The sequence below is a fragment of the Armigeres subalbatus genome, chromosome 2, assembly GCF_024139115.2.
Source record: "Armigeres subalbatus isolate Guangzhou_Male chromosome 2, GZ_Asu_2, whole genome shotgun sequence".
In the NCBI taxonomy this organism is placed as follows: domain Eukaryota; kingdom Metazoa; phylum Arthropoda; class Insecta; order Diptera; family Culicidae; genus Armigeres; species Armigeres subalbatus.
In genome coordinates this window covers 160,234,261-160,256,913 of record NC_085140.1, presented here as the reverse complement: position 1 = coordinate 160,256,913, position 22,653 = coordinate 160,234,261, and the positions used below count along the sequence as shown (strand labels likewise).

Genomic DNA, 22,653 nt, shown 5'->3' with positions numbered 1-22,653 from the left:
TTTATCGTTTTTTTATTTTTATGAAAAATTCATTTGAACTTTCACAAACAATAATTAGGCTATCCAAGGAAAAATCTTTTGATTTTTTTTTATTTCCACGGAAAATTGTTCTGAGTTTCCACGGAAAATTCTCTCGCATTTTCACAGGAAAATCTTTGCAATTCTTCTGAAATTCCACGAAAAATACTTTCGAATTTTCAGTTAATTTTTTCAAAATCCACGAAAATTTTTTCCGTACTTTTATGGATTATTTTTTCAAATTTCCAAGGAAATTTAGTTCAAATTCCCACGAATTTCGACGGGACGGGATGCTTATTTTTTAATTCCGACGGAAAGCTTTTTCGATCGTACACGGAAAATTCTTTCGACTTCCCACAAAAAGGCTCAATTTACGAGGAGTCTTCCGATTTTACTCACAAAATTCTTCTGAATTCCCATTGGAAAATCTTCTATGTTTCGACAAGAACTTCTTCTGAATTTTCTTAGGAAATTTATTTGAAGCATCTGGACATTCTTCTGGACATTTCTTCTGTTCGGATTCAAATTCAAAGTTCTTGATGTTTTTGTAGAAAAATTATCGACACCCTTTTCTTTACAGAGCCATGTGACAATATTGTATTGTACAAAACGTATGACCTATCAATATAAAACTCTAATTTGTCCTCTTAAATTATTTCTCGCCGTTTATCATGATCCTGAATCCACTCATATGCATTTTTCCATCTGGCTTTTTTTTCAGTATCACTAGCACACGTTTTCTTGATCGGATTTTCAATGTTTGCAGTTACTGTAAATGCTCGCTGAGACTTCGATCCCCTTTGCTTCTTCTTCCAAAAATTCTCAACATTTTCTGCGTTGTTGTCGAAGCCGAAATTCATCCTTCTCGGCAACAGCTTCATTGTTTCCGGCAAGGTCTTCGTCTTTCTTGACAACGATTTTACCCTTCGCGGCAACGGCTTGAACTACTTTCTCCACACCTTCATGAAAATCCTTTTCCGTTTTCCTGTCGCTACGTCGTTCCTGAATTAGCTGACAAACCTTCTTCAAATGTGCTTCTGATTTACAGACTAAACGCTTCAACTTTAAACCATCGTAATATAATCTTCCTTTCTGGTTACGAAAGTACAGGCAGGACCTCCGGAATCGCCTTTTCCACTTCCATGTAAACACCTCGAACTCCTGTATACATGTCCAGTTGATACTCCGCTGGGAATCGCTCCGGCGCGAATCTCTCTCCTTTTCCAAATTTTGGGTACCTATGACAGAAATGTGTTAAATGGCGAATTAATAAAATTGCAAATCAGCACGTGCTTAAAACAGTTCAACAAATATACATTTGTTTGTTCCGTTTTTACAGTAAACTTGTTGTTTTGCCTATGGCGTTTTTTTCAACCATATAGTTTCAATTCCTTAATTTAGTCAAGGTCAAATAAAGGTCGCTGTAGGAACATAAACTTCATTTGCTACCATTTATTAAAGGTATGCGATAACACATTTTTTTCTGACGAAACGAAACGAAACGAGATTAGAAATGGTCTTGTTAATTCGAAACGACGCGAAACGAAATTCAGATTTACTTCTGAGACTTTGAAACGAAACGAAATCGTGGTCCATTTGATTCGAAATTTTACGAAACGAAACGAAATTTATGTTTCTTCCCGCGGAATTTTTATTGATATTTTTTTGTACGAATAAAAAAATCCGTGAGCAAAATAGTATTGTTTAATATTTTTTAAAGTAGAATATTGTTACCCAAATGCCATAGGGAGAATCTAGCTTAATTTTACAAGCAACAGATCAGTTTTGTACCTGTTCACCATTTTCAAAAGTATGCCCCTCACCATAAACAACGTAAAAATATTCATCGCTTAGTATATCCAACAGACCTCAGTAAAAATAAAAAAGTCGATTTTTAACTGCCACCCCTCCACTAAATTTTCCACACAAATTTTCAACCAAATTCATGAAGATTTATTGAATCTGTAAAGCAGAAAAATGAAGATTTAATGAATCTGTAAAATGGTCTTTTCGAAAAAATGTGAAAGTATTCTGTTGATTGCAGCACAAACTCGACTTTTTCTAAAGTTTTACTGAGGTCTGTTGGAAATATTAAGCGAGCATTTTTATGGTTATGGTGAGGGGAATTTTTTATCCATCACTTTTTTCTATGGAGTTAGCCTTGGAAGATAAACGAAAATCGTGACTACTAGGCTGCTGTGTTGGGAGTCAAACCATAACAATACTTAACAATAATAGCGGTGGAATGCGTTTACTCTAGCAACACCATTACGCTATTTGCATGTAGGAATTAGGATACAGTGGCCAAACGTCCCGGATTATGCGGTACAGTCCCGGGTTCCTCACATTTCACCATTCACCATTCCATGATAAATCTGTAAAGCCTGGAGATTTGATCCAGGAGATCATCTGTAACAGATCTGAATAATTAAAAGAATATATGAAACTTGAGTCAACTGAAGTTGAGGGTCTTGAGAGTCTACCGGAGCTATAGAAAGAAGGTAATTTTGAGTATCTGAACAATGTTCGCAATATTAGATAATACAACCAGTTTTTATTTCTGCAGCTCAGCCAATAAAGAACAGACTTCCGGTAAAAAATCGGTTATTTACTGATTTCCAGTAAACTATTTGCTGTGCTATAGCAATAAAAAATAGGTACGTGTTTGCTGAAAGCTAGGACATGATTCAATCGAGACTGTTTTGTTACTATTCAGCCGGTAGCTCTGACGAGGTTGTCGCCAATATAGCCAAATTAAGTTGGTACAGAACCTTCCAAACAATATGTTTCAATGCTCGATGTTCCTTTCTATCCATTATTTATGTAAATGAAGCTAAAGGTTCAAACATAAAAGATTTCACTTGAAATAATATGATTTTTAGATAAAAAATAAACCCAGATCAATCCACCTAGCGTTGGTGGTGCCTTTCTCGCGCATTAAAAAAATAAGAAAGACACATAAGAGAGGTCGAAATAGCACTTTAGGGGGATAGATTTTACTTTTTCCATCAATTCATATGCATTTGCGGTCATTTAAATGCATTTCTGCAATCTTTGAAAAAAAAAACTTTTTTTCGTTTTTGATTTTTTTTCCTTGGCAGAAAAACAATATTTTTTCAATAACTTTGGAACGCAATAACCGATCGGGCCAATTTCCAGTAGGAAACAGCTAGACCGCAATCCGCGTCGACTGTAACTTGTTGCGAGGAAATCGAATAATGCTATGTACCAAAAAGTGTGTCTCACATTTTTATACACACATACAGACATCACCACAATTTTTGTGAGCTGAGTCGATTGGTATAAAACACTATGGGTCTCCGAGCCTTCTATCAAAAGTTCGGAGTGATCCTATAGCCTTTACGTATACTTTGTACACGAGAAAGGCAAAAATGACAAAAAAATAATAAAATGCTTAAAATCAACAGTTATAAATATTTGCAGACGTAGAGAATAATGTACAATCCTTTAGCAATTAAATATAAAATAATTTTATGCCAACAAACTCGAACGCAGACATTTACGTTTATTGCTAAATATTAACTTTTAAAACTAGCAGCACGTCCAAACTAACAACAAACTGCCCTACGGAAAACGCGCCGCACCGGTACGATTGTGACAGATTTTTTTTCATTATTTGAAAATTTGAAATGTTAGAAATTCATTTCGAAATTCCGCGAAATTCCATTTAATTTAGCTAAAAGTATGATTTTACAGTCGAAATTTTTGAAATTAAACGATACGAAACGAAATCAGAATATCAGATTTCGCCATACTCAAATTCCAAGGAATTTCGTTTCGAATGCCCTAAAACGAAATTTTTCGAAATACCGCATATGCTTACCATTTATATATGATCACCTCTATGGATTTACTTGAGCAATCTATATTCTGATTTTCGCTTTTGATGTACTAGAATTGGAACCTTTAATCAAGTTTAAATCATAAAGTTTCGGGTTCTGTGTCCCAAGCTTAATTGTGCGTGAGACTGCATTATCGGCTTAATATAACTTAAACGTCTTAAACCAATGGGTGACGGCAAGCGGTACGGAAAAAGTCTAGTACACCAACCGGCGGTTGTTAGATTTTCTAACAATTATGTATAAGAATGTAACAAAACCTGTATAAGAACTGGGCATATGCGAAATTGTTAGATTCATATACAAGTATTGTATAAGAATCTAACAATTTTGTAAGCTTTTCTAACAATATTTGTTTGAGAGTTTACATTTTTTGTATAAGAATCTAACAATTTCGCATATGCCCAGTTCTTATACAGGTTTTGTTACATTCTTATACATAATTGTTAGAAAATCTAACAACCGCCTATCAACCTCCGATGACGAGACATTTCAACTGAGTCAGAGTCAAACTTTTCGAAAAATTCGTTCAAGCGCTGACTGATAGCTCGAATTGCCTAGTCTGTGGTTCTAGATGCAGAAAAAGGCATTGACGAAGAGGTCTTCAGGGTGCGTTCAGATTTAATTGCGACAGTAGTGGTGGAAAATCAATGTGGCCCATGAGCAGCTTCCAGCAAACAATGTTTGAGCGGCGAAGTTCGATGCCAATCAAACGACAGCGCTCCTCGTACGGTGGTAAGTTTGTTGAATCTGACCACCTTAGAGATCTCAGAGCGTATATCTTAGAATAGAACTAGAGGTGTCGTGACCTTGACGAAGTTTAGTTTGGCTTGAATAAAACTCACTCGTGCTGGTTAAAACTACAACTTTTATCAAAGAACGTTACAAATTTAGTGATTTTATAACGTATTGTTTACATAAACAAGTCGTTCACTTGAAAAGAGTCCGCCAGGCAATATTTTGTAAGCGGAATATCTGTACAAAACTGCATTGAAACAAATTTACGGATTTGTTTAACTTTTAGTTAATATTCGATGCATCGTTGACTACTTTCTCTTGACTCAAAATAACAATGGAGTAAAAAAAGGAAAAGAAACCGTTAACATACCAACTACTGCACACTGTTTCCCCAGTGTGCAGTAGGTGGTATGTTAACGATTTTTATGGTCGCTTCAACAAATGAATGTAGAAATGCTAATAGAAGTTAAAATTCATGCCAAGTTCCAGTTGGAGTGTAGAGCCATTGAAGATGAAGGCCATCATTCCAAATCATCCAAATTATTTAAATATCTTGGTATGTGCAAAATACTTCAGATTGTGGATATATACTCCGCTGCAGATGTGAAATTGGAGATACTTTACGGCGTCTGTTTGCTTTGATGAATTTTTCATCAACTGACTTTCAATTGTTTTATTGTGGCATTTTTAATATCCTTCTTACTTAGCATAAAGCACCATAAAACTTACTTAAAATTATATGGTTCAGTTGGAAGAAAGTACTCTTGGCAAAGAATTTACCAAAATATACAGCTTATGCTGGAGCATCTCTTGAAACTATGTATTATGAAAGAGTACAGCAATGAGGTAACTTGTCCATCCAAATTCATATTATTACTTGGGATACATATTCATGCAGTGTTATAATGCATGGACGATGAAAACTAAAATATAACGTTCGAAATAATGCAAATATAGTAAACTAAGTTAAGATGCATGACAAATTCCAATATCAATGTCGAGCCATATAATAAAGTTTGTAAACGATGAACGAAAGAAAGGTCTACGGGTCTCAGCAAAACCAAAACGCTTGCGATCAGAAAACTCAAAACATAACAGACTTTATTTCCAATCAATGTAGCTGCCTGATAGATCCCCATCGGTTTTAGTTACCTTCAATTGCAGAACGTCCCGACCGACAAACCGGGTTGACCGGAAAGACCGAAAATGAAGGATATTAAAACAGGATATTCACATTATCAGCTCTCGTATCGGTAACCAGGGCGAAAGTGTGGCATCGATGTCTGATCCGGTTGGCCTCGTTCTGTTGCCACATTCACAGTCTCATTCATTCCCCCATTCCAGTGCCGGTGTTTATTTGCTGCCGGGGAACGGCTGCTGGCCGGATCGGAGAGCAGACCCAACTCACTGGTACACGGGAACAAGTGTGCATGTCGTCATCCACTTTGGCTCTAAAACTCCCACTATCGATCCGACCCGGTCCAGAGTAGTAGGGGGTGGAACGGGCGAAGGGTTGATGGCAATGAAAATCACATAGTAATGACTGCAGGTAGGATTCCAATAAGTCCCGGCTGTGGCTGGCGATTTGCCATTGGCTCCTCGTCATATCGGATGTAGAGATTTCCGCTCAGAATGAGGTACCCTTCGGATGTTGTATCAACTCAACTGGTCGGTTTCTATTTTGGGAAAAGTTAATTTCACCTTTTGGAAGTACGGTGACCGTAGCGAATCATAGACTGGTCAATTCAGCATGGGAATTATCCCGATGTTACAAGTCGTACAATATCTTTGTTACTTGAAGTCCATTGGCTTATCAAATTGTCGGGCGTAATCTACAAGTAAAAAGTAGACAACCCAAAAAAGTCTAAGAACTGATAGCTTTTCATCACAGCTCTTTATAATATCTTCATTAATTAAAAAAGGATGAAATGAATCCGCTCAATTTGTGAGTTTAATTCAGACCAATATTTGCATGTATCAACGAATGCATTGTGATCATCCGAGTGAAGTAATAAAACGTTACTGCAAACTAGTGTGAGAAGATTGGCAGGTAATCTGGTGGAGTGTGCATCAGTCGACTGCCCTGTCTCCATCATCACCAATCCGAAACGGGACTTAATTGAAACCAGTGTTGATTTCCGACAAAGGTCAGATTTTGAAATAATAATCATCCCAACCGGGAGGGACCTGTCGATGCGACGGTAAACGGCAAATGGGCTCATCTGCAGAGCCGTATCCTACTTTGTAATGCTGCTGCATCGAGGCCATCAGTTACGATACGGCATTTTGTATGAATATTTCAGACTCGAACGAGCGAGAGCGCTCCCGGATCAATACCACGGTAGTAATTCCATTAAATTTCCGTTTGTTCAGGCGCAGACAGCCCTCAGGAGAGGTGCCTAGGCTGGTATCCGCATATCGACAATGATGGCGACGACGACGATGGAAAAAGAAATAAAATCACACAAAAAATGGTCCCCGCCAGTAGCATCAACAAAGCAATACTTCCGACTTTATTTCCTGGCGCAAACGTTCGTTTAGCTCGTTGGAAAATTTTCCTTCGCTGACTCTGGTGAGCTGCCATTTTACTTTTCTTTTTGTGTGATCTTTATATTGTCGCCCCAGAGCTAGGACTCTGCTCGACAACCCACGGTGGTCATTTGTTTTGTTTTCTTGGGTGGATTAAGGCTTAGGTACACTAATGCGACACTTGCGAAGCTGTGGCGACAATTAAATGTGCCGAACCGATATATTCACATAGAAGTTACGATAATTTCTTCCATGCAAAACGAATTTCTTCCCTCCAAATTGAGTTGCAAAATTAGGTTGAAATCTTAAGTACGAAAATTTAAGAACATATCTGAGAAAGAAAGAATGAGAAGTAAGACGTCCCATTTTTCAAATCCCGCATACTCATCTCTCGGTTTGAAAACCTAAAAGAATTCCGTTCGAAATTTCAAAAAAGTTGCGTTCGGAGACCTAAAGTTCCGTTCGTAAGACCAAAGGTTCTCTGTTGGTAAACCCAAAAGATCTGTTCTTTGGGTTTCCGAACAGAAATATCCCTTCTACGCCTCTTCTCTTAATCAAATTATTTTGGGCTTCCGAACAGAAAGAATTTTTCTGAGCTTTCGGACGGAATTTGAGTTAAAAACTTGCGTATTATCGATTTATGTTAATGTAACAACAAACATATTGATTAAAAAAATATTTAGAGCAGTTTAGTGAAATGTCTTCACTCATCATAAAACTATCCCAATTTATTTCCACCACTTGACTATAACTTTACAGCTACGTATTTTGACATCAACTGGAGGCCGCCTTCAGTATCTCGTACTTTACTCAACTAAGTCTTACACCGACTTTTTGAATATTGAAACCTCAATATTCTACGTTGGCAAAAGTGCACGGTTTTGATTATTTTTCTTATTCCTTTACTTCTTTAACTTCATCCCGCATCAACCTTCTTTTGTATAAAATGGCGGTCCAGATAAAATCGATTTAATTATCAATGACCAACAGAAACAAAACCAAATAATCTTGCCAGAAAATTTCACTGTCCGCCAACGACAGCCAAATCGATAAAGATGCCACTTTTGTAAAAAAATTCGTTTAGCTTCTTATTGAAAATAAATGATCTTATCAGGATCATCATTGTCGTTTAAACGGAGAAAATTCTAAAACTCAAGCCGAATAGTCTGATTGCCTTAGTAAAATATATTTCCAAAGGTCAATACCTTTTCTTGGATAAATAGTTTAAGTCCTGAAAAGGACTATGTGTAATTAATTCTTGAACTTCCTCTCACTTTTCCACCGGCCCGCCATAGAAAACTATACACGTATGCTTCCATCGCGGGCGGAAACCGAGCGTTGCAAATAAATATATTTGCGTTTGGTTTCGAGCCGCTTCCGATTCTGTTTATTTTACCTTTATTTCGGACAATTTTGAGGATGGTGTCTTCTGGGATTCTGATGGCCTCCACTGGAAGCTAGACGAGTGACTTACACGGCGATGCGGCCGATAAGTCGTGTAAATCCCTTTTGCACGGTTGGAGACTCAAAGCCCATCTAACTGGGAGCTGATATTCGGCTGATCTCCGAATCAGTTTGCACAAGACACAAACTACGATGACAAATACCATCCGTTTCGTATTGCAACGTGGTCGTACGTCACCGTTGCGTACAACCCGATTGAGCTGCATCTATGAGTTTTTATATCGTTGATTTGTATCGATTGTATTTGATTTATATCGTTGCAAAAATTGTCCTCGCTTGCTCCAAAAACCCACTTCTGTTTGTGCACACATCGCGTAGAAAGAAATTTTCAAAAAATCACGCTTGTCTCAATTTTCGAGAAAAGCTGCAAAACAAGATTGTGTCACAATAAGTAAAAAATGTGGAGTATCATGGAAAAACAAAAATCCCTCGATTTAGCCAACATAAAAGTTTCGAACGTGTTGCAAAAATCGAATGAAGTTTGTAATTTCTTTATGCATACGGCATGCTAACGGAACATTGCTTTTGCCCATAATTCTGTCATGAAAATTTACGTTTCGGAAGATTATATGTATTAGGATTTCTATATCATTGTTAAATACGTTAAGTTTCACGAAGAAGTAATATATTCATCCCATTAATCAAAGTGTAAAATTGTTTTAGAACAAGGTAACCAGATCTCTTATCAACATCAGAATCTACACTGGAACTAAGAAACTATTTTCTTCCTCTCGAAAATGCAAATATCTTATCGTAAGCGAACTTCCTACTATAGGCACGGCCGGTCCTAATGCAGCCAAGCAGTGAAGTATATTAATTATTCACGGCAGACAAATCCATCCATGAAAATTTGATGTGCAATCTTCATTTACAAATTTATACCGGCTGGAATCTTCGGCGTGGGCGTTCGATTGCTGTTGGCCGAGTGCGTTGCTCCGGTTGCCATTGGAGATTGGGATGGAAATCGATTTCTGCTTTATGCTGGAATTTAATTTTCCATTAACTTGTAGATTAAAGCTGGACAGTTTGGTGATACTCGATTTCACTTTTATTCGAACATGACAAACTTTTACTGAATCGAACGTCCACAATTTGATATTGCTTATCCTATTTTTATTATTTGAAACAAAATATAATTATACTTATCACCAATGAAAAGCATGCCTAACTCTTGAGTGAAGTAGAAATTAAAACTCAAATGACATTCCAATAATTATTTAATGTAGTTCCATTTAAGATTATTGAAAGCAAAAAAAACAGACAACTAGTCTTATGAGATGGTTTTAAGTTAATAATCCCCACGATAATCTATCTAAACCTTCGATTATGGATCAGCCATGTCAAAATTTTCGAACAAAATTCCCTAGCTGACGATGGGTTACCATCCGACTGAGCTCTGCAAAGCAATCGCATCATCCAGTCGCCAAGTTTTCACTATTGAGATCCTGAAAACCCCATCCCAGCACAAGTCAGCTTACATTCATTGACTTGACATTTATCCTCTCCCATGCCCGATATTAAGAAGCAGATATGTAGTCTGATTCCAGACTGGGTTGTTATAACCATACAGCTCTCACCCGGGTTCGAAAGGGAATCCTTAGACGCTTCGAAAGCGGTAAGCAGCTTACTATCCACATATTTATTCCTACACATGACTTACTTCTGTGGCATCCAATATAGACGGTTCTGGTCCAGATCGGCACGTTCAAGATTCTTCCTTTCTCAATATGACACTTCCACGTATATGTAGTACCCATTTGCCATCATTTGCTTATCCGGGCATGTCTCCGGTCCTACCGCGCCGTGAAATCATCTCAAAACAGCACCAAGAACTAACGCTTCCTTCCCACTATATGGGGAATTCGTTTCCAATCGATGGCGATGGCAGAGCTATCTCTTCAGTGGGAAACAAAATCTAAAGGATTCTTTTCATCTTTCTGTATGATGGCTCAGTCTGAGTGTAGTTGCTGCTTTGGCGGCGAGGCGACGACCAAGACGAAAGTTGTTTACGCTTCATCTGTCCCGAAATCGAAATTCCTTTACCGGAAACGATTCATCGCGGACTGGCGGCGGGCGTGACGGTAGTTTGGAATCTTCCTTCCTTCTGATTGCGATAGGAACTCAACATCGATAAAGATATAGACTATAGACGATACAAACCGGCAAGCCGTGTCGTGAAAGTTCACAACCGGGCCAGTGCCACCCCATCAGCCAGATCGAACTCCCGAACCGGCCGGGCAAATGTTTTTCCGATTTTTGATTATCTGAAATCCGATTACGGCCAGGTTCGGCTCCGGGAAGATGTGCTGAAATCGTTGGGTCAAGTTATGTCCGCACATTAAGACAAAATCTACGATGACGACCACCGACAACGACCGGATTCGAAGAAGTGCCATTTTACCTCGCCCGCTTTAATCCTCCCGATAGGATCGTAAATTGAAACATCTCCGGCAGTTGAGCTGTTCGCTTGGACCGTTTTCTATCTTACTTCCGTTTTCTGAAGAAATCCAACAGTTTTTTTAGGCATTCTAACAGTTATCTACTTAGCCATACTTTAGAGACAGGCAAGCGCAACATTTTCGCCGTTGACGTACAAATGGTGATCGAAAAGTATATTTCAACATTGATTTAAGCATATTTAATTCAAATAATGAATAAAGTTGACGGATACGAAGAAAATGGATAAAAAGTGGATGAAAAGGAAATGAAGTTGTATTGTATAGGAGATTCTAGGGAAACTCGATTCACATTTCTCATTTGCGATGTATCACAGCCAAAAATAGACAAACTCACGCGGTTTTCACACATACTCTCTGAGAAACATATAATTTAACTTTACTGATGCTATATTCTGTAATTTTTTGTTGTAATTGAGAGAAATTCGGTTGGTTGAAGTGATGTAAAAAATCAAAAATTTAAAAAAAATATGGGGGGAATTGATCGCTCTCCGATAACTTGGTTTGATAAAAGTGGAAAGGGGCTTTCGTTTTTTTGAATAATTTTCTTCCCAAACACGAATGTTTCTCGACTTGTTGTGCATCTGTGTGTTTTGTTTGAGAAATCAAAAGTTCCCTTTTCATGATACTCATGATACTTCTACTCAATAAATATTTTTTGTAGCCAAGCATTTATCAAAGCTGTTAACCATACAAAAAAAGACACATGGCAATTTTTTTATAGATGACTGATGAGGGATCAAGAGTTCAATATTGAGTAGACAACTTAAAATCAGAATATCCTAAAATGTAGAGGAATATTGACATTTCTATCAGCACAGATCATTTGTATATAAATTGTTTTACGCTGCAAAAAAAATATAGCATTTGGTCAATGTTAGTACAAGTTATACAAATTTTACGTGGCCTATAAGAAGATCTAGAGAAGATCTAGAACTTCAAGTCTCCCCATCGTTAAACTGTACATAATGAATTTGGTAAAATATAATTTAACACTAATTTATGATCTATATAAATAACAATACGCAAAACCAACCTGACGAAATTTTAGATGTTTGCCATTAATCAGCAACGGTTAGAAGAATCCGCAAACAAAACTTCGAGTTTTCTTCGGTGGCGTTCAGATTTGACTGATGAAAATAGGGGTTTTCAATATTATTATTCATTTTTTTAACTAACACCCGAATAAATATCTAAAAAAATCAAACTTTGAACGGTTCTTTTAAAAAGAAAATCCACCTACCTATCTGATTACCTATTTGGCACTCCAAAATCGAACATTTTTCCCACTGGAAAAGCACTGAGAGAAATAAATTTCTCTGCAGATTTTACCCACCTTAACAACGATTAACGTTTCATATTCAAGATATTCATCTTTCAAGGATGCACATGCAGATTAACTTGACTCCAAAAGTTTAATCTTTTTTGAATTTGTAAGTACCAAAAATGTTTTTTTTTGTTGAAAAACTAACGCTCTGAAAAATGTGCACCATTGCATAGGCCCTTTTTTCTTCCTTAAAATGTTCTTCCTACGAATATTCATGTATTCCTAAGTGGCACTATCCACACCTCCCCCACAAGTTTTAATTTTCTTTCTGACTCAATACCTAACTAATAATTTTATACTAAAACTATTGAGGTTTTTCGATCATCAAGGATGCGTTGTTTGTGTAGTTTCATGCCCCATAGATCTGAGGCATTACTATTAGAAGGCGTCAAAACTCATTAAATTATTTTCTTCTGCAAGAATTTCTACCCGTTTCTGCCCACTATACAAGCGCCTATCCAAGCTCTAAGTTTTCCATCCTGAATATATTCACTCTAAAGGTGTATCGGTTTATCGTTCTTCAACGAATGGCACTGAATCTTTGTGCGGAAAATTGTCCAAGATCTAAATCCAAGCTTTTAAATGTGAAAGTTCATTTGACGACAAATCTGCAGAATGGAAATATTTATAAAAAGCATACTAAGAAGGCGAAAATTCCTTTAATCTAATCTAATCTAATCGAACACAAACGCAGCCAGTACAAAGGAAGTATCCTGGAAAACCATTGAGTTAGATGACGCCCAATAATGTTTCTTGGCAACATTGAGGCTTACAGCATACCAGTGGTGTGTCATAAATGTCAAAGCAGCCAGGCTCACTGCGTTGCTTTTGCCAGAGAGGTGATTTTTCGGGGTCCGCGACGTTAGGCATAAGTACGTTAGGCATAATGGACGTTAGGCATAATTTCGCCTTCTTTATGTCATAGGCTTTATGCCTGGGGGTCATTTTATGCCTAGCGTGAAGAACACGACCCCTAACAATTATCTCAGAGGCAACAGGCACTACATAAATATGAACTAAATAAATAAAAATATAATAGGAAATTACATCAAAGTTGAGGAGCAGAAGTTTTAACTTCTTAACTAAAAAGTTGGGATATCGGGTGAGGTTTGATAGTGGGCTATGGAAGTTAAAAATTATGAAAGTTTGAATATATGAAAATACAATAATATAAAAACATAAAAACATGAAAATATAAAAAAAATCATTATATGAAAATAAAAAAATTACAAATATGATACAAAATATGATGTAATAGAAGTATAAAAATATGCAAATATGAAAATAAAAAAAATATGAATATATAAAACATAAAAGCATGAAAATATGAAAAATTTTAAAAAGTTTAAAATATGAAAATAATAAAGGATAAAATTATAAAATATTCAGATATGAAAATATGAAAATGAATATAAAACATGAAAATATGGAACTATAAAAAAATTAAATTATAAAAATATGAACATATGTAAATATGCAAATATAAAAATATTTAAAAACAGAGAAAATAAAAAAAATACGGAAGTATAAAAAATATAAAATGATGAAAATATGAAAAAAATAAATACCAAAATTATAACATTATGAAAATATGATAACATGAGAAAAGATATAATTAGAAAATGCTTTATTCTATATGGAAATTTTGCATTATTTGTGGTAGTTTTATATTTATTCATTGCTCATATCCAGATTTGTTCATTGGCAATTCCCCAATTTTTTTTTTTAGAAAATTTCAAATTTTTAAGAAAAAGTTTTTATTTTAGTCCACTGAAAATGGTCTTACAGTTGAGATCGAAATACGTATCTGTAAATATTACAACGTGGTGGAATTAAGGTGAAAGGTCGTTTGGCCGAATACCGTTCGGCTGTATGCCATTTGGCCGAACAGACCATTAGGCCGAAAGTCATTTGGAAGAAAGGATCATACAGCCGAATATGTCATTTGGCCGAATAGGCCATTTGGCCGGTTAAGCCATTTGACCGAAAAAGTCTTTTGGCCAAATAGGTCATTTGGTCGAATAGGTTATTTGATCGAATAGGTTATTTGGAATAGCACTAAACACGTCTAATGGCAGGAGAATTACCCATGTAATCGGCACTGTCATTTTGCCAAACAGATATATGGCCAAACATGTCATTTGACCGGATGAATGATACGACCGAAAATGTCGTATGCTGAACGGATTATGTGGCCAAAAATATCTTTTGACCGAACAACAGAATGTGAGAAAATGTGTTATAAGGACGAAAATGCCTTTTTGGCAGAATGGGCCATTTAACCGAACTATGTTAGGCTTCGTTGAACCAAACAGGTCATTCGAGCATAAGCATGAGCAACATTTTAACCGTACAATTTGTAGTTGCTACTACAGTGAACTCTCCCTTACTCGATATTGAAGGGACCATCGAGTTAGGGAGGTATCGTGATAGGGAACACATTTATATTTGGCCAAATGCCATTTGGCCGAATAGTTTAAATTTGTTTCCTTATAAAGTGAAGCGAGAAGTGAGATGTTCAGAGTGAATAGTGAACAGCAAGAACTGAGAAGTGAGAAATGAGATGTTCGAAATGAGTAGTGAGAAGTTAGTACTGAAAAACAGAAGTGAGTATTAAGTAGTATGATGTATGCAGTGACAAGTGAGTAGGGGGAAGTGAGACATGAGAAGTGAGATGTGATAGTTGCAAAGTGAGGATAGTATGATATGAGTAGTTAGATAAACAGAAGCAAGGGGTGAGCAATGAGAGATGATAATTGGGTAGTGAGAAGTGAGATGTTGAGTAGTGAGAAGTGAGTGGAGGGACATAAGACATACAAAAGAAGGAAGACACAAGAAAGAAGATGATAAAAAAAAGGAAACAGAAAAAAAATCGTTTCTCACTTCCCACTCCTAGGCTCTCCGTTTTCACTTCTTACTGGTCCCTTCTCACAACTCCCTTCTCACACCCAATTTCCCACTACTTATTTCTCTCTTCTCTCCTCTCTCTCCCCATTATTCACTTCTCATTTCGCACTTTTCACTATTCATTTCTCACTTCACACATCTCATTTTTCACTACTACTTCGCACTACAAATGTTGCACTTCTAACTTCTCACTTCCCACTACTCATTTCCCACTACTCACTTCTTATCTCGAATTTCTCACTGCTCACTTATAACTTCTCACTTCTCACTTTTCATTTCTCATTTCTCACATCACACATCTCACTCCACACGGTGTAAAAAAATTGATTATTATCGAAGTTTTATGTACCTCTGATTTTTTTTCACAGATAGTTAGGCAAGGTCATTAGAAATGAGGTACGGGGTGTTTCAAAATATTTCATCGGCGATTTTTTGAAAAAAGTGTTTTTTATTGTTTTCTTCTCTAATATACCGTACAAAAAATCAATTGATAACCCAACAAAGGATCAATCATTGTAATTAATCCTCAAAATTGAAAATGTACACTAGGGTGGCTCAAATTAGTATGGGAAAAACTTTTTTCAATTTTTTTGATGGGCCGCCCTTTTATTCGGTTCTATTTGATGCCCTAATGTTCTGGACAAAATTTCAGCCAAATCGGTCAACGTTTGGGTGGTGCTAAACTCGTTGGAAGTTTATATGCAAAAATGTATGCAGAAACACCCTAAAACAGTGAAATGCAGTTGGACGGCACAACTTACGATGAAGAACTATGATACTCATTCAGATCTTGAAGAATTTAATACAGAATGTTATGCAGAAAACCGCGAGAAGATTAGAGTTTGCCCGGCCAAGTTATTAGCATTTCTCTGAAGTGGGGTTTGAGCAAATTTCGTTTCTTTTACCTTTGAAAAGAAATAAATTCACCCCTACAACACTCCAGGAAAATGCTAATATCTTTGCCTAATAAACTCTAATCTTCTCGCGGTTTTCAGCATAACATTCTGTATTTAATTCTACAAGATCTGAATGAGTATCATGGTTCTTGATCGTAAATTGTGCCGTCCAACTGCAAATCACTGTTTTAGGATGTTTCTGCATACATTTTCCCATATAAACTACCTAGTTTAGCACCGCCCAAACGTTGACCGATTTGGCTGAAATTTTGTCCAGAGCATCAGGGCACCAAATAGAACCGAATAAGAGGGCGGCCCATCAAAAAAATTGAAAAAGTGTTTTTTGAGCCACCCTAATGTACACATTTGTAGACTTTTTTGAGTAGAAAACCTATCTTGAAATAGATCTAAATATTTGAAAAATATCAATTTCTGTAATTCACGCCATTTTTTTTGCGTTATTTTCATTTTTTTAGCAATTATTATCTTTTTCCAGCCCAAATATGGTTCTCTATTGAATGTTGTATTCACATTTCTTTCTTCCGACATTCGCACTATAAGACCAGCCCATTGTCAGTCTGACATATTTCTTTAATTTCTTATAATTACCACGGTTCATGTCCGAAATAGGCTATTGGATGGAGTTACACACAGCAAATTCCATGCCCGGTTGCATGTTACGGAAGCTATATTGTTGCTACAAGCACAACTGTCTCACATTTGATTGATTCCATATTTGTGTGGGTCATTCATACTTTTATGAGCAGTAATCTGGTAAGCTGTAAAAAACTGTTTTTGCACCCAAGTAATAATTATGATTTTATAATGTTTTTGAAGATAGCGATTTACTCTTCAGGTGTGTTATGAAACCATTATACATAAGTACAACGATGTTACTAGGGATTATTATCCCATTTCACAAGCATTCCAATGTGAACTATTTCTTCAACGCCTCCAATCATCTCCTGTACATGCAGAGACAGAGATAAGCTTAGTGTTGTTTGTGCTAAGAAAGTAAAAGGGATATGTTTGAAGATGTATAAACAAAATTTACCTTTGAAATGCTGACAAACACTAACAATGATGTAAACACTGGCAATGACGTTTCCTATGAAGATTGTCTGCTTTAAATAGGGTAACCTTTGGCGTACATAACCAGTTTAAAGTCTAAGTTAGGTCTCGTACAATACAGGTGAAGAAAAAGAACTCAGATGGAAACGAAATTCGCTTTCTATAATTCCTCAATTCTTCGGGTGGACAATTACGGACATGAAACGTTAAAAGCAGCCTAGGATACTATCAGATTTTTCTAGCGGAAGAGGCGTACAATACTCGGTTAGAAGCCAAAAAATACATGTGGCTCATACGCATGAATTACAAGCAAAATCCATCATCAAAGGAGAAAACATTCTGAATCTCATAAAATACGGCGCACTTCAGTGGGCAGGTCATCTAGTAAAAATGTTAGAAGATAGAAATGCAAAAACAATATTCATCAGAGAACAATATAGATGCCAGAGATAGATTATTGTTTCAACAAAGATTTCAAAACATAAAAAATAACACTAAAAATACTTTAGGAGCGCTTGAACTTTAAAAATATTTTTCAAAATTTTATTCCCGTGTCAAGATAGGATATCTATATAGATACGAGAAAGGCAAAAAGGCTGCAAATGTGTATATAATCAATTTTGAGGGGTAAATTACAATGATTGATCCTTTGTTGCGTTATCAATTGACTTTTTGTACGGTATATTAGAGAAGAAAACAATAAAAATCACTTTTTTCAAAAAATCGCCGATGAAATATTTCAAAACACCCCGTACCTCATTTCTAATGACCTTGCCTAACTTTCTGTGAAAAAAAATCAGAGGTACATGAAACTTCGATAATAATTCATTTTTTTACACCGTGCTCCATACTTCTCATTTTTCACTTTCCACTTCTAACTTCTAACTTTCCCTGCTTGCTTTTCACTACTCATTTCGCACTTCTCAATCCTCATTTCTCACTTCTCACGTCTCATTTTTCACGTCCCTTCTTCAAATTTCTCACTGCTCACTTTAAACTTTTCACTTTTCATCTCTCACTATTATTTTCTCATTTCCCACTTCACACATCTCACTACTCGCTTCAACTTCTCATTTTTCCCTTCTCACTTATACATTCTTATATCTCACTTTTCACTTAGCACTTTTCACTTCTAACTTCTAGTTTTTTCCTTACCACTTTTCACTTCTCACTTTTCTCTCTACACTTCGAGTTTCTCACTTTTCATTTGTCTATTTTTACTAATCACTAATCACTAATTTACTAATTTACTAATCACTTCCTCATTTCTCACTTTTCACTTCTCACTTCTCATTTCTCACTTCTAACTTCTTATTTCTCACTTCTCACTTCTCATTCTCGTTTCTTCGCTTACCACTTTTCACTTCTAACTTCTTATTATATCGTGCATGTAACTGGTTCAGACAACATCGAGTTAGCGAGGTAAAAATACATTGTAAAATTACTTCGACTTAGAGAATATCGAGTAAGGGAGATATCGACTTACGGAGGGAACGCAGTATGCTAGATTCAAGGAACTTTGAATTTCATCGAGTTAGGGAGAGTTCACGTAGTACCACGCTTATTGCTAGCGACCATGTACTTCGTTTTGTTAGTATTGATCATGAGTCCAATCCATATTGAAGAGCATAGAAGCCTCTTCCACAGCACATTTAAGAGTGCATTACCCTGCACACTTAATTTTTTTTACCGGGATCTCAGCAACATGTTTAACTTTAACCAAGAGTGCCGTGCCCCAGCATTTTTTTTTACCGAGATTTTTGTCAAAGTTGCTGGAAATAAGCAAATAATTTGCCGAAAATCAGCTAACAAACCGTCATTTTTGCCGGAATATCAGTTTGTTATTTTGATGGCGAACGGCTGTGCGGGTTTTGCCGAGATGCAGAAATAAAACTAAGTGTGTGCTTCAATCCATGTAAAGTTACAGGTGATGTCGAAATTACATCAGCAACGTCACACGAACCAGCTTCGCTGGAAAATCGTGTTTTGTTATTCGGCGTGAGAAATTATAAATCAGCGGCGTGACAGTGTAACTGTCAGCGGCGGCGCACACCTCTACCGAAATGGTAGCTTAGCAGAAAGGGCCATTTGATCAAAAATGTCATGTTGGTTACCGAATTTGTTGTTTGGTACCAAAAGCCATTTGAATGAAAATGTCACATGGCCGAACGGATTATGCTGAACGAGTCACAGGGACAAACGTATTGTTTGCCCGAACAATAGTAATTGTAAAAAGCATAAAGTAAATCAAATAAATGTGAAAACGTCTTATTTCTTCCCTCACACTTTTTACTTATCACATCCCATTTCTAACTCTGTACTTTTTACTATTGAACAAGGAATGTAAAATAACAACATTGCCAATGACAACGACATTATCCTCTCTTGTAAATGTTGGGACAAACTCAACTCGCAATAAGCGTTTGTCTCAAACTGCAACAGAATAGGACAATTATCGCCTGCCACGCATTTTGAGAAGTAGTCGGTTTCCGATGATGTTTTTGGTTAAATTAGTATCAGTTATCATAGATTAGACATAAACTTAACCATCTGTTGACATGATTTGCGTTTTACTTCTAAAATAAACAAGTTATCGCAGTTTGAAAAGTTCACAACAATTACCTCTCCATGTTTGTTGCAAATAAAATGGAACGCAACAATGTCTTTATCCTCTGCAGATGAGGACAAAGAGTTATCGTTATCCTCTTTTGTCGCTTGTTTTTTGCATTTTTCAGCGACAATTACATTCCTTGCTATTGAAAGGTAAGTACACAGTGAGAAGTGAGAAATGATGAGAGAGAAATTTCTCTGAGAAAAGTGAGAAGTGAAAAGTAGGAAGTTAGACATGAGGAGCGAGAATTAGGTTGACTCATTTCTCACTTCCCACATCTTATTTCTCACATTCTACTTCTTACTAGCTAGCTAGAAAATTGAAAATTGACCACAAGCAACAACAATATTTTACCGATGAATAAATAAAAACTTGTGGTGACGTAAAGATGAGTATTTAGTCGTTAAATAAATCTAATCAAAATGTGCAGTCGATCCATAATCAGATACTTGTTCGGTCATATGACATTTTTGGCCGTATGGCCCCCATTCGGCCAAAGGACATTTTCGGTCAAATGGCTCTTTTTGCCAAGCGACCATTTCGACCAAACGATATTCCAGGGAACAACAAGTTGCATTCGACGGGGAATCCAATATTCATTCCTTAGGGATTGTTGACACCAAAGCTTTTTTTTCTCTAGATTCCATCCTCTTATTACAACAACAGCATTGTAAAAAAATCTTTTCCAAACTGTTGAACTAAAACCAAAATGCTTTTCAATTCTTCAGATAAATAGAAGGAAATTTATTTACTTATTTCTAGGTTAATATACATATTCGATACATTTGAACTAAATAAAACGGCATATGTGGCATGGATTACGACCAAGAACTACCTTTCGAAGGCTCTAACCTTGCAGTGGTTTCAATCTAGCGATAACCGATTCCAGAAAGGCCAGATTGAAGTCCGGATCCTTCGGTGGGTTTGCGCGGATATCCTCCAGGGCCTTGATTACGTGCTCCGGCACTGGTGGTTCCACGGGAAGGTGCTCACCCTGCGGTTGGAATCCATCCTGGTCGGCAACGTAGGACAGTCGGATTTTATCGCCTTCCGGTGCGGTGTAGGAAAACTCCCCGGTGGCGGCCGCCCCGTCCGGACTGCTTTCTGACGCTTGGATCCCGTTGCTCGTTTCGTACGCAAAACTGTACGATCCGTCCGCGTTGATTTGCTGGTCCTGTTTCACGATGGTAGCGGTGCTGTCAGGGCCGCCACCAGAGCCGCCCGATTTCGGTGCACCGTTTGCGATTCCGTTCCGTCGCTGGGGCGCTGCCAGGGAGCACGAGATTACCATTAGAATTAGTCCCTGTAAACGAGAGGAGAACTAATCGTTTGATCTGCGCTGGGTGGAAAACTTTTATCTTACAAATTGCTTGTGCATCTTGTTTCAGGAGTTAGGGAAGTCGGAAACACCAAGTTATTGAATCTGATTCAGCACGCTGAGTGATGCTGGTTGGAGTGTTCTTGATAGTTTATATACGCACGATGGATCGAAGATTTTTTTCGCTTGATTACCACTTTGAACATTTGATTTTCAATAGGTACGGGTACTAGTTAAACAGCCTCTGCACTGCATCTGCACTAGTGGTAGACGCAAGTAAACAAATCATTTCGTCCTCCCCCGCTTTCCAATGAGATTTTCATTTCGAGGCGCAGCATTAGGGCGTCCCAGTGTGAAGAAGTAAAGCGAATGTACTTGATCATAACAATAAGACTTTATATATACAGAAAAAAATTAAAATAATAATAAAATCAGTGAACAAAAAGTTTTTTAAAAAATGTAGCCATTTTAAAATTTGACATGGTTTAATATTATAAATTATCTAAAATTGAGTTTTCTAAGCCTCCATCAGCTGCATCCCAATTCACTGGAGACAGACTGTGCGGCACGTGCTATCAACCGCAAAGATCTAGGTGTCGATGCACATACACACACACCCCACTTTGCGACCACAGCCCCCAGTTCTAGGGTTCACCTGCGCTCAATGCGTATGTTTTACAGCTACCGAAACAAATTTCGCTGTGATTTATGGACATTAGAAATGGTGGTGGCCCAGCTGAACCAGCCTCATCATCATCGCAGCCAAATCCAGCAGCAGGTCGCCGCGATACGAAGCCGGCCGGTCAACTGACATATGGTGACATCGCTACACGCTGTGCAGCTGGTTCATGGTTTACGGATCCGTAGTGCACTTTTGCACTTGAGTTGATTTGACCGGCAGGTTGTTGTAATTGGTTTTGGGTTCAATGCGTTATAGGACAAGTTTTTTTTAAGTTGAAGATGAGTAACCTCAATGACATCAGGTTCGTAACGGAAAAAAAAACTTGTACTGGCTTGGATTCTGCAGAAGACACCATGCGTAGGTAAAGGTCGAAAATATGTCGCAATTCAATCAGCTGCTAAGTAAGCTAATGAATGATTATTAATTGCTACTCGTATGCGCATTATGTTTATTCTGCATGGGAGGTTCAATCATTTAGGACTAATAGATAGCTTTATCAAATGTTGAATGTTGAGAACCTTACTTCGGTATTTTCGTAAAACAATAATTTTGACGATTTTTGCTGTAACGAAGAGAACCTAATTCAACAAATTCTAAATAATTCATACATTTCAATTTCCACAACTACATTTTTGCATCTTATTTCATACTCTTTTCATGCTTAGCAACCAACAGACGCAATCCGATTTTCACCCATCTGTTTCTTCAGTTATAAATCTCCATTTTGATTTCCAGGCACAGACAGACACAGATATGTCTTCCCTTATATTAGAAAA

The 22,653-nt window shown here is 37.0% G+C and overlaps 2 protein-coding genes across 3 annotated transcripts in view; one reads left to right on the top strand and one right to left on the bottom strand.

Moving 5' to 3' along the window:
* The window catches only part of LOC134211097 (Krueppel-like factor luna), a 994,395-nt gene that overhangs the window by 767,735 nt on the left and 204,007 nt on the right, over window positions 1-22,653 (top strand). The window lies entirely within an intron of this gene.
* The window catches only part of LOC134215384 (pupal cuticle protein Edg-78E-like), a 34,270-nt gene continuing 32,261 nt past the window's right edge, over window positions 20,645-22,653 (bottom strand). The window contains exons 1-2 of one of the 2 annotated variants that reach the window (XM_062694586.1): window positions 21,241-21,309; window positions 20,645-21,180 (exon numbers count right to left, since the gene is read on the bottom strand). In XM_062694586.1, the coding sequence (XP_062550570.1) occupies window positions 20,725-21,180; window positions 21,241-21,255 (471 nt within the window). In that variant the 5' untranslated portion in view covers window positions 21,256-21,309 and the 3' untranslated portion in view covers window positions 20,645-20,724. Of the gene's footprint in view, window positions 21,181-21,240; window positions 21,310-22,653 lie in introns of those variants that run through there. The other variant, XM_062694587.1, reaches the window with a different exon arrangement.